General features: G+C 36.8%; 1 protein-coding gene across 2 annotated transcripts in view; it reads left to right on the forward strand.

Annotated features, from left to right (window-relative positions):
- The window catches only part of nfatc3a (nuclear factor of activated T cells 3a), a 63,922-nt gene extending 51,217 nt beyond the window's left edge, over positions 1–12,705 (forward strand). Inside the window, exon 10 of one of the 2 annotated variants that reach the window (XM_044106165.1) lies at positions 9,201–12,705. In XM_044106165.1, the coding sequence (XP_043962100.1) occupies positions 9,201–9,277 (77 nt within the window). In that variant the 3' untranslated portion in view covers positions 9,278–12,705. Of the gene's footprint in view, positions 1–1,107; positions 1,590–9,200 lie in introns of those variants that run through there. The other variant, XM_044106156.1, reaches the window with a different exon arrangement.
- The last annotated feature ends 73 nt before the right edge of the window (positions 12,706–12,778 follow it).

Below are 12,778 nucleotides of genomic sequence, written 5' to 3' on the forward strand. Positions count from 1 at the left end.
GATCTAGATTTTTTTTCTCCTTGATATTTCTTACAAATAAAATTCTGAAAAGCTGGGTATGCATTTATTTGACCCTCTTTGCACTGTTGCCCATTAATAAAATCCAGTGCAACCACTTGACTTACTAAATGATGTCCTCCACCATTCAGAGGCAGCTATTGTTTTAAGATCTCCAAGGTCACCATATTTTCAGTTTTATATGTTGAAATGTGTAAAATAATATTTCATTTTCATTCCACTTCACACTTCTACAATGTTTTGTTAGTTTATCATGAATTGAAAAGGTGTAAACAAAATTCTCTATTCATCAAGTGTGGCTTTATGCACTCGCCGTCTTCTCCAGATAAAGTTTGTAACACAGTTCAGCTGGGAATGTAAGATCTCCCTTTGAGTCTTGAGCTAAAAATAGTTTTCTGTGCCAGTCCAGTTCTGTAGTCCAGATTTTTAATGTAGCAACAGGAAGCTTTGCACAGCTCTGGGTTTTCGGAGGTTGTGGCAATCTCTCTTAATTAGATCACATTCATTCCAGTTTGGCAGAGAAACGGTTCAACATGGACCTGAGTGCAAACTTGGAGGCAATATAAAGCAAATCTATAGTGACTAAAACCTTATATAGAATTATAGACATAGATCCATGCATTTAATTAATTTTAGAGTTAAAAAGAAAAACAGAATTCTAAAGGTAGTGGCACTCTGTATCTACTATCAGCTCACTAAAAAGTTTGGAGGAGGGTTCAGGATCTTTGTCACATGAAGTTCGAGAAGGCGACTCATAAATGGTTCAGTTTCTGTCCAAGCTTATGTCAGATTTTCAGAAAGGATGCTCCTTCTGCTCCAAATGCTTTGGAAAATTTCCCTTTGTACATTTTTCTTAAATCAAACTCGAAACACAATTGCAGGCTCATGCCTGTGGTATGAAACCGAGCTCTACAGTTAGTGTAGAAAGTGCTCTGGTTAGCAAGCAGATGGCCCTTGTGACGCACACCAAAGCATGCTTGAGATGCGTGTGTTAGTGTGTGTATGAGAGGGGTAAAAAAAATGGTTGTGTTGTCTGTGCGTCTGTTGATTTGATGTTTTTGAGGTGTGTGTGTTTACGTGTGTTCCCAGGGCAGAGCACACAGGAGGTGAGAAGACAGACTGATGCACAGATGGATAGACAAGTTCAAAATCCAGCTCCGCTGCAGGGCCACTCTGCTGAGACAATCAGTCTGAAATGCACTTGGTGGTTAAAAGAAACGTAAAACATATTTTTACTGCATGTCGGTTATGAATTAGAGAGATTAGTCTCAATTAAATAAAAATGAACAAGGTCGTGGATATTCTTCTTTGCTAAACTTTTAGGTGGAGAACGTCATTTTCTTTATGTTTGACTCAAACTTATTGCGCTGCATAACGGTTCCTAACAACTGCTGTCAGTTTCTGTTTTTATCTTTCTTTCTCGAGAAACTTGCACATGGGCACACAGCTTAATCCGTTTGGAAATCTAAATGAAGCAACACTGAAAAATCAGAATTGTTGCTTGTCATACAAGCTAGTTTGTTGGTGTGATCATTTTTTCTCCAAACTAATACTTTCAGCTCAGTGTATTATTCTGTAGTTTCATTCTGGTGGGTCAGGCTTTTGGACTTTTTTTATTTTTCCTAATGATCCATGATTATAAAGCATAAAGGCAATATTTAAACAAAATGTTTTGTGGTAATTTACTTTATTACTGCTTTGCCATCTACAATAAAAGGAAAAGCCATCAATTGTTGATTTCAATAAAAACTAATTATAAAATTTCCAAATATAGCTTGACTGTAGACCTGTTTAGAAATATCAATCTTAGAATTATGAATTAGATTTTTTTATTTTTTACTTCCTGGTTTTCTGTTTATTTGTGATGTTGCCTCCTCATAAACTAAACATAATGCATGATTGCTGTAAAATTAGTTAAGCAATAAGTGGTCAAAAGTTAACTAAAATATATCTTTATAAGTTAAATAAGGTATATCTTTAGAATACTTTGATATGTCAAATAAATTCAATTAATTTCTGAATGTGCAGAAACATAGTACTATTGGTACCGTGATACAGAAGCCATTTTTTTTATCGATATAAAGTTCTTATATTTAAGGGTAATTTTATTTATTTAGCACATTTTCAGCAACAAGGCAATACAAAGTGCTTTGTGTTTATAGACTTAGAAAAAATAATAATCTGCTTGCAGGTCTCTGGTGTGATTATTTGTAATGTAGGAGATAAATCACTGGTTGTTTTGTTAATCTGCTCAAGTATATGTACATATGTGTGTGTGTGAGAGAGAAACCAGTCAGAGTAAGAGGCTTTGTGCAGCCATTAATCAACTAGACCAGCAATAACATCGAACTCCTCATTTGATGACAGAAGAAAAAAAAACTGTGGAAGAAAAATATGTTTCCATTAAGATTTGCTGCTGCTCTTTAAAAACAATGGCAACAATTTCTGGTCTTTTTTCCCCTTTTTAACAAGTGGAAAAAGATTTTTTGTCTCATGTTTCCACACAGTTTAAAAGTATATGTATTGCATAGGTTTTCGCTGGATCCTAAAGGTTTGTGCAGACAAGTTGCCAGCAGTCTTTTTTTGTTATTTTTTTAGGCAGGAGAAGCCTGTAACTCCCTCTGTTTGGGTCAAAGTAAAGCTTTAAAATATTTTGCACATTTTTCCTAACTGAAATTAACTGAACAGTGTAAAGAGAAGTAAATGTGTTTTCTTTTTTTTGTTATTTTCACCTTATTTTAATGTTTTTGAATGTATAAATCAGTACAGTTTGTGATTAAGTGCAGACTTGGCTCAGAGGACTGAAATAGATTTTGCTGTTGGCATGTTTTTGTGTGTAAAAGTGAGTAACATTATTTTGCTCATTCGTAGAATCTTGTGGTTGTTTTTTGCCTCCAGTTTGGTTTTAACAAACCACTCCTGTTCAAAAAAAGTAACTGAAAGGAAAATTCAAGCAGCTATCGTTTTCTTCCTGGAAGATGAAACCCTGGTGTTGATTTATAAGCAAAGTGTTACCTGTTAAACTTTCCAAAATAGTTCAGCTTATCCCACCATATGCATTACTTAGTTTTTTGCTGCTCAGGCCCCAAACTTCCTTCTTGAAGTTGGCGCCTTAAGTGATCTTTCAGGGTGGAACAATTTTTGCGTTCCAGATCAAAGGCTGGGATTCTTGTGAATCGCTTACCGTCACTTTAAATGGGAACTCCACGAATGATTCAGAGATGAGTGACTTTGAGAAACCGACTGTGTGATGAGCTTTTCTGCTGTGTTCTCTCATATTCACCCACTCACTTTCTTACCCCAAAACTGGAATTAAAGTAAATAAATAAATAATAATAAAAAAAAAAACAAACAAGGGGGACACAAAAAGTATGAGATTGCACAATGAAGTTCAATTTATTGGCCAGATATTTCTAATGTGTGACTGCTTCTGAGAAAGTGTGTGCATGTCATTACAGGAAGCTGCAATTGGAAAATGTTTGCTTTGATATTCCCTCTTGCAGGGCAAACCCAGCCTTGCTTCTTCTCTTTTCCCTGTGCACAACGGTTTTCCATTGTGGCATGTTGTCTTCATTTGGTGGAGTCAAGAATCAGTCAGTCTTCATGTTATTTGCTTAAGCTGCTCTGCCAGAGTAATGTTGTTATGCCTGGTTGAGGGAGCTTTTTTCAGTGTGTCATAGAGGTTTATGGTAATTGCCCATTTTCCATTTCAACAGTAGACGTGTTTATTTTACTGGATGTCCAAATGTCTTTTTCACTTCTGTTTTGCATTAGGGAGATCTCTCCTGTGAGCCCCTTTGAGATGCTCTTTAGAAATTAAGGGGTGAAATTACTCATTTGTCGTAGTCTCCTTCTAGATGTGAAACTTTGGTTTGGGGAAATTAAAGGAACCCATTAAACTTCTTTCACTCTGGATGTATTGGTTTCTCGATTTAAAGATCTAAACTGACATTTTGCGAATGCAACCCGTTTTCCAGACTTGTTCCGGGATATGTCTTTATTATTGAGAATTTTCTTCCATGCTGCTTATCACTGCAGTTTATTCTTCTCTTACCTTCTGTGAAGGGGGAAAAAAAGGTCACTCCTGCTGCCAGTGAAAAATGCCATGGTCATGTCAAGCCTTGCAAAAACATTTTCCTATTTTATTATTTTGGAACCACGAGCTCATATATTTTATATTGATATTTATTGTCAAAGTATAACACAAACAAGTGAATACTTGTGAAGTAGATGCTCAATATATTTTATTTTTAATCTTAAAAGTGTGGCATGCATATACATTCAGTCCCCATGAGCCAATACTTACAATTGTCTCTGCCAAATTTGAAGATCTGTAGACTTCTTTTTAAAATCAGTAAATCTCTTGACAGATTCTTAATGAGATTTGTGTCTCTGTCATTCTAACACATGAATAAACGTTGGCCTTAAACTGAAAAGCACCACCACAGCATGCTGCCGCCACCACCATGTTTCACAAGGGGGGTAGTGTGTTTGTGTTAGATATCTACTACATGTAGCATTTTGCCAAATATTTGATTTGTGGCCTCATCTAGCTGCTTTCTTTCTTTGCTGGGTTCTCTACATCGGATTTCCTTTAGTAGAACAATTTACAGAATACATTTTACTTCTTCACAAGTTTTGAGGTTTGTTTTTTTTAGAGAGATTTTATTCAGCACTAGCGACCTTTATCGACTGTGACTAGACAGGAAATGGGTGGGAAGAGAAGAGCTTGGGCAGGAACATGCAGCAAAGGTGTCAGGGTGGGAATCGAACCCAGAACCTCTGTGTTTGGACAACAGCCTCTGCATTTGGGGCGTTGGCTCCATTTCTACACCATCCCTGGCCTGTCTGGTGGTTTTCTTTGTCTTCATTGTGCTGTTTGTTCTCCGATGTTCTCTAGTTACAGCAAAACTTTAATGGCAGCTAATTACAGGGTTATTATTCAAGGATGAAAGTGTTTTTAAAGCTTATGTTTTCCTTCCACTTCTCTATTATGCATTGCTTTGTCTTAATGATGTAGTGAAAAAGTTCAACGGGTAATGCAGTTTTTGTTTCGTTTTTTTTTTTTTTTTTACTCCTTTTTTCCCAATCAAGCATTTCCAGTCTTGTGACACAAATGATAAGCAGATTTCTTTTCTTTTAATCCAGAAGAGATTAGATATTTAGAAGTCCTTGGTTCACACTGAAAGGAGCAATCTGATGGCAACCTACTAGCATATGTAGTAGTAGTAGTCATCGGGTGAATGTAGATGTATATATTTTGTGTAGGGAGCCCCCCTGCCAGTCATCTGCAGAGGATCTCCCTCCGGCTGAGACATTCAGAGCCACAGTTACTACGACGGGCAGCGCTGAATCACTGGTTTTCTGTTGCACTGTCATGAACAATACCAGTAAACCCGAGAAAACTCTATCAGCATATGAAACCAGTCTAAAGCTGAACTCGACTCAAAGCTCTCTTTCACTTCTGGATTCCTGATGTGTGGAGCTCCACCTTATATTGAAGTGCAGAATATCTTTGTCACATTAACAAAAATATTCTTTATTGAGTAAAAAGTTATTTTCAGAGGGGACATTTTTTAAAAATCAACATGTTTTAAGTAAGGTAGTTTATTGTGAAGTGACAAGTTTTAGGTTTGGGTTTCACTGATAGGGAAGAACTACGAAAGTATAAGAGATAAACATCCAGGCCTTTTTGGCCGCTTTGAGACTGAAATGAAAATTTGCCTCCTTTCTAACGGCCGCAAATCAGATCATCCAAATTTGCATTTAGCGCAGCTGAAATCTCGGGAGTGGAAGCGACGCAAAAAGGTTTCTGACAAATCATCTGCAGAACCTTCCTGCACCTCGTTTTATGAGAAAAGCGAATGAATCAAATCGAGAGGAATTACTCGGAAGTTGCTGTTGATCGAGTCACAGGTTTTTGGTTTATTTAATGCCAATTGGCCTGAGTTGGCCTTCTCTGAGTGACTTTGGGTTAATGTTTGCCTCTGCAATAATCTGATCAGTACTTTTACAGCGGAAAGTGATATGTTTTTGCAGACGCCCACTTAATGTCGGTCTGTCACACTTTGCTTCATGTCACTCATATTCCTGTGGTATTTCAGCTGATTGACTTCTATGACCTCTTGTTGCACAATTTATCACGTTGCACTTGAACAATGCAGAATACCCCTAAGGAGCCTTCAGAAACCAGAATTCTGAAAGGTGCTGCATCGTATGGCACGTAAAGCATCACATTGTTCTTATTTTCTATTTTCACTCATCTCAGTTTGGGTAAATTGTATTAAATAAGGCAGTATTCGCCAGCCACTGCTGTATAAAGGGCTGCAACTAAAGAGGAGCCTAGATAAGAGAAGTGCAGCTCTTAATTTTTACAGATACAGCTGCTGTGTCGCTCGGCTGCACTTTTAACAGCTGTAAGATTTTGTTTATTTTGAGCCCAGCTGCACCAGTCGCCTTTCAAAAGGTCACGGCCTTTAAAGGAGATGTGCGCTCCTCCATCACAGTTTTATTCTAACCCAGAGAATAGTGTGACAAATTGGCATAGATTATATCCCCATGTTCTGCTGTGTATGTAGAGGTAAATGTTTGCTTTGATAGTTGCACGGTTGTCTCATAAGTGCGTGGTGGTTCTGCGAGTGTGACAGTGTGTGTGTGAACATGGTTGACATGGGAAAGGAAGAGCCTCCCACGCTAACAGGATGATGTGAGTGATGGTGGCCAGACACAAAAGCAAAGCAAGAAACATAAATAATGCACACTCAGGCGCTAAATAAAAAGAGTCTGATGCCTGAGCAAAGGCTTTAAAACTAATTAGAAAACTATTACAGTGATTTTTCCACACAATGAAATGGTTTAACTCTGAATATGAAAATTATTGCTCTTTTAAAAGTCCATAAAGCCGTTCCACGTAGCTATTCGGTTTCTCATTTTGCCAGCGGTTTGCTTTGTAGTGTAAATTTAAATATGACTTATTTTTCTTCTGGTTTCTCATCACTGAGTCACTCCCTGGTACTTTTTTTTTTCTTTTCAATTAAGTTACAGCAAGAGGTTTGTTTATAATAAAGAGAGGAATGTCTAATTTTTACGTCACAGCGGAGAGATTTACAGCTGCATGTTACCTGCCATGTCTAAACAAGTCTGCCTGCGAATCTCTCTCTGTGCCAAACTGGGCCAGAGGTCTCTACTGCGCCCTCTCTATACCAGTCCGCCCTGTCTGATTTCTGCCCTGCGTGACTGACCTTTTATCATCACACTTAAGGCTCTTTGGGGAAACCACATGAAGAAGTCGCAGCATGAAAACCGAACACTTTACATGCTGTCACAGTGGAAGTGAGAAGATGTTTGCCATAAGTTTCAGCCAAATGGGATTCTTCTGTCTCTCAGTCCTCTTATCTTCTTTCCCACGTTAAAGTATTTGATGTTGATTTACTTCAAAGCTGTAGTTTTAAAAAAAAAAAAAAATTTTTATTAGCTCCCTGCTCCGTTTCTTGTGGTTCTGCTCTAAGCACCGAATGGAGGAAGCAGATGGAAAACAATCGCACATGCTGGCTAAAAAGCAGACAGCAGCACAGAAAAGGCCTTATCCGGGTTTTTTTTATTTAAAATTGCTCTCTGAGTCTGGAGTAATTAACCTCGCTGTGCCTGAGTGCCTCTCTCACATTAACGACATGTTTTTTTTTGTTTTTTTTTTAACCAATGAGTAGGTTTCACACAGCTCCTCAGCCATGGTTGAAAACCCTATGAAGGGGTCTGGAGGAAATGCACCTAACCACTGTTAATGAAATAATGAACAAGTCTGCTGCTCCGGCTGTTATTTTAAGAGTCACTGGAATAGCTTATCTAACAGGACTCTTGGACTCAATCAATTATATGAGCTGGCTGGCACAGCCTGTGAATGGAATAGTTTGTGATTCTAGTTTATTATCTCGCGTCATGGCAAATGACTTTGCGACTTCTGAGTTTGCCACTCTGTTGTAGTTTTTTCCCACTTTTAGCACATAGTTTTGATCCTGAAACGATTCTGGTGTGGAACTAGACTGCCCTCTGCTGGAGAGAGACACTCGCAGCCCAAGGCTTTGCTTTGTTTATGCGAAAACTACAAATGAATCAGTTAGAATGTCATTGGCATTTATTTCAGCAGTTTAATCATTTAAAGTGAAACTCGGAAGCACATATTGATATATTTCAGGTGTTTAATTTTTACTATTTTTTTAGATATAGATTTTTAATTCCATGCGTATCGAATTAATGAGTTTATCTAAAGTTGATTGATCTTCTCCACTTTAAATTGGCAGTCGGCTATTTTCTCATATGCTGAATAAAAAAAAAACACATTATATTTTAACAAATATTTTTTTGTGCCAGCTGTGTTAAGTATTGACTGAGTAAACAGTGACATAATTAAACTTAGAGGTATTTATAAAAATAAAAACAGAAACTTGTTCGGTTGCTGGATAGAGAAATAAATGATGAAAAGAATAAAATAAACCATTAATCAACATTTGATTGTAAGTAGATTAGTTGTTTGCAACAATTTGACAATCATCCAGATAATTGACACCTTTCCAAAGGTGAAAGGGGGGTCAAAGGTCATTGCTAACTTGTATACAAGTACGTATTTTAATGGAGAGTTGAGTGGAGGGAAAAACTAGTTGAAAGGGTTACAAAAGCAGGAATTACAGCAGCATTAAAAGGATTGTAAATAATATCCTATTCTCTAGTTTGAGGAGCATCACTAAGTATGGAGGCTTTTTCAAAGATCAATAAGCTTTAATTTTATAAAGAATACTTACTACTGGAACTGGAAGATAATTTAAATATCCAAAATAAAACCACAACAACCTAAACCAATAAATAAAATGGAAATGAAGAACTCCACTGATAACTAAAACACAAATAAAATCAATTATGAGGTATCTGTAAACAAAACACATTGATCTTTAGAACATAAATTATTTTAATTTATCATGTTATCATGATAGTTGTTTGTTGCGACACAACGATGTGTCACTCATGTCACCTGTTGGTTTATGTCTTGTCTTAAAGTTTGTGAGCCAACATCAAAAATCCCCGTCCCAACGATAAATACCTTTCTGACATCTTTAAACTGTCTCTGAAGATGGCTTGGAGCACTTTTAAATTGTTTCCGTCTTTCTGTTCTTGTTTCTCTCTCTCCACAGTAAATGAGATCATCGGCAGAGACATGTCCCAGTCCCCCAGCGCTCACGGCCCGCAGTCGGTGCACAACCATTCGTAGCTCAGATCTTTGCCTGAACAGTCAGTCTTTTTTCTTTTTTTTTGTCTTCTTTTTTTTGTGACTCATTCAGCATCACCTCCAGCTGTTGAACCCTGCAAACGCTGACTTGGTGGAAGAAGACTGAAGACTGTGGTGAAAGGCAAAGCTGCTTTTTCTGTTTTCAACCATGAGATCTCTGATATAGATGGAAAAACACAACTTCACACAGATGTAGAGCAGAGCCATGCTCAGGACAGAGCAGACACGCAGAGCTGGAGCAGTTGTTTTTTTTTCTTGTTTTTTTTTTTTTTTTGCTTTTCACAGTTGTGTGTAGGCTTATGTTTGAACATCTGTCCATTCATAGCTCTGCTATCTTCCTGATGGTCCGCTTGAAGTTTTCAACCCTCTTCTCACCAGCATCAACTTGTGAATTAAAGATGCAGCTCACAGCTGTGTTGCAGGGATCCAGGGCTGTGCATCCCACTTCTTCAAAAGATTTATTTATTTATTTTTTTTTTTATCTGAGCAAAAGTGGACACTTGCTAACATCGATTAAAGACGGAAAGAAATTTGAGATTTGATTTGCCATACAATTAATTCAAATCAAACCTTCCAGTAGTATTAAGAAAAAGAAGTTTCCCCCTAAAAGACAAATGTGGTCATGGTGTTTGGAGTTCAGCAGCTTGTTTTCCTTCTGCAAAATGCAACATTCCACAGACTTGCAGCTGTGTAGGTATCTGTACAGTAATGAACCACATTTCTTCCGTTAGAGCTCTGTTTTTCCTTTGCTTCTTTGAACAAATGCCTTATTAAATGTTTAGCAAATCTGAACTGTAGCACAAGCTTTCCTTGTTTTCTCACCAGACTTTAAGACTGAAGAGAGCTTGTTTTTAGAAACGGATGTGCTTCTTTTGGATTTATGATTTCACAGCAAGATTATTTAGTGTTTTTATTTTTTATTTTTTGACAATTCATAGAGGGTTTCTAGTTGGTCCTCAGAAATGGAGCTCTCTGCCACTAAAACTATTCTCCTCTCAAATGTGCCTTTTGATTTCCTAGCGCACCATGCTTTCAAATGACAGCTGACTCAGGCTTCGATGGAAAATGTTCTGACGAAAATTGTGAAAATATTTTATATATAAAGTGGTCTGTATGTTGTATTTATGTAATGTCCTCATTTGTAAAGAACAATGTAAAATCCTAGAATCCAGACAGCAAAATCTGGACATTTTGGGGTCTTCCAAACCTTTTCTGCTTGCAACAATCGATGTCTGCTGTCTACAATCAGAGTTCTCTTAAATTGTTTCCAGAATGCTCAATGATTTGTTCCTGCATTTTTATTTTTATTTTTTTTTTCCCCCACCGGCTCGCGCAAATGTGCAGTGGCTTCACTGCAGCAATAAGTCATCCTCCAGGGATGAGCAGACTGACTGATCCAGATGCTGGTTTGATGATTTCCACTGACTTTTATTTTTTTTTTTTGCCTTAAGATTAATGGTGGTTTGAAGTCAGTTTCCAGGTGAAAATGATTCTGCTATGCATTGATATTCTGCTTAATGCCTTTAAAAAGAAAAAAGGACAAAAAATTTTTTACCTTGATGCCTCTAGAAGTAGATTGTAGACTTCGGTAGACTCAGATGCTTGAATGGAGGACACAGCATAAAGCATCTTAATTCAGTTGTGTTTGAGGATGGATGGTAGCTGCTTGAACCAAATTTCTTGTGTATATGACGACTTTTCAACAACAAAAGCACACACGTTTAGGCTATGCACACTATAACAGCAGCAAATGTGAGGTAAAGGTCTTGTAAAGAATGCTTTTGGACTTCACATAGAAGAACATAAACTCTCAGAAGAGAATATCATCTTGTCACGTGAACTATGTAGGATGCCTTAACTCCTGTTTGTGAACCAGTTGGTCTGAGTTTTTCCCCCCCCCTTTTCTTCTCCAAAATGACTGAGACTGATCAATAACGGTTTTCAATGTTGTACATTTCAGGTTCACAGGGTCAACCAAACGGGTTGGGTGGGAGAACAGAGAGAAATGTTTGCATTAAAGTCAATTTTGCAGCTTGAGAGACCGGAGTCCACAACGCAAACAAACAAAACGAAACAAAACCAGCATTGACAATAAACTCTGAACTCCGGCTGCTGTCCTTTTCTGCCACAACCAAAGATCGAACAATTTGTTCCTACTTTAGATAAGGCTGCAAAGACTGTACAACTCTATTTTTGATACTTTCAAATGGATATGGATGTCATTCCTAAGAGGTTAAGGACATTAACAGGTGTCTGTTGAGACTATATATATATACATATATAGAAATATGTGACATATTTCTATATATGTATATATATATAAAACTTTGTAAAATAAAAGGGAAATACAGGTTTTAGTTGATGTTTACCAAGCCTTGTATTGTCATTTCTTGTATATTTTGTATGTTAAATGTTTTGTAATTTTTAAGACTGCAGTGCTTTTTTTTTTTTTTTTCTGAGATTATTCAAAGGGAATGATACCTTGCATCATACTGTAGGCTCTAACGTAGTGTATCTCAATAAAACTGAAAACTCACTCATGGCTTCGCATTACTGTTTTCCTGAAAGCAGATTTTCTTTCATCCTTTCTTGTTTTTAGCACAATTTCTTCTTTCTGATTTTGTAGATTTAGAATTACTTGTGTAATTTTTTTATTTTAGTCTTTAAAATACCAAAATTTGCATATAACTATTTTTATCATTTTTCAACATTAAATTGAATTTTATGATCAGTTATTTAGTACATAGGTCACTTTTTTACCAAATACCTTTTTTACTCTAGTAATTTCTTCATTGGCTGCTTATTGGCTTGAGTAAAAATGTTTATTCTTTTGGGTTCTCTACCCGCCTCTGCTAAAAAGCAACTAATGCAAATCTGATTCATGTTTTAATTCTTGCTCGACAGAAAAATATTGCTTGAACAAAATTTCTAGATTTACTGACACTGAAAATTACTTTCTCAGAAAATTGGAAAGGTTTATAATACAGAAACATTTTATCATCATGGGAAATACTGTTCACTTGGCAGTTATCCAGCAGTCATTTTGACATGTTCTTCAAGTAGTCTGAAAATGTCATTGCTGGTTGTTCAGAGTGCTTAATCCTAGTGAACTAATGTAGAGTTAAGTGGAGGGAGAAAATGTGGGTATAACTGCACAAATGACAAATACAGTTAGAAAAGAAAGAAACAAGCTAACATACACAATGAGGACATAACTTTCACATTCCTTGTCCTAAATTATTCCTGAGCCAGATTCTTCCAGGTAAAAATGAAAAGCACCTTACCTGGATAAAAAAAAAAGGCTTTTTTTTTTTTTTTTTTTTAATATTAAATCTAATTTTGGAAATCAAGGTCCCAGAATGAAAGTTGCGCTCACTGTTTTCTCAAACCCAAACTCGGCACCTGGACAGCCACAAACCTGTAAAGTTTACAGCGCTTCCTTTTGATGAAGAGCTTTATGAAGATGCTGAAGCCATTTTCCAG

The sequence above is a fragment of the Gambusia affinis genome, linkage group LG02 (genome assembly GCF_019740435.1).
Source record: "Gambusia affinis linkage group LG02, SWU_Gaff_1.0, whole genome shotgun sequence".
Taxonomy (NCBI): Eukaryota; Metazoa; Chordata; class Actinopteri; order Cyprinodontiformes; family Poeciliidae; genus Gambusia; species Gambusia affinis.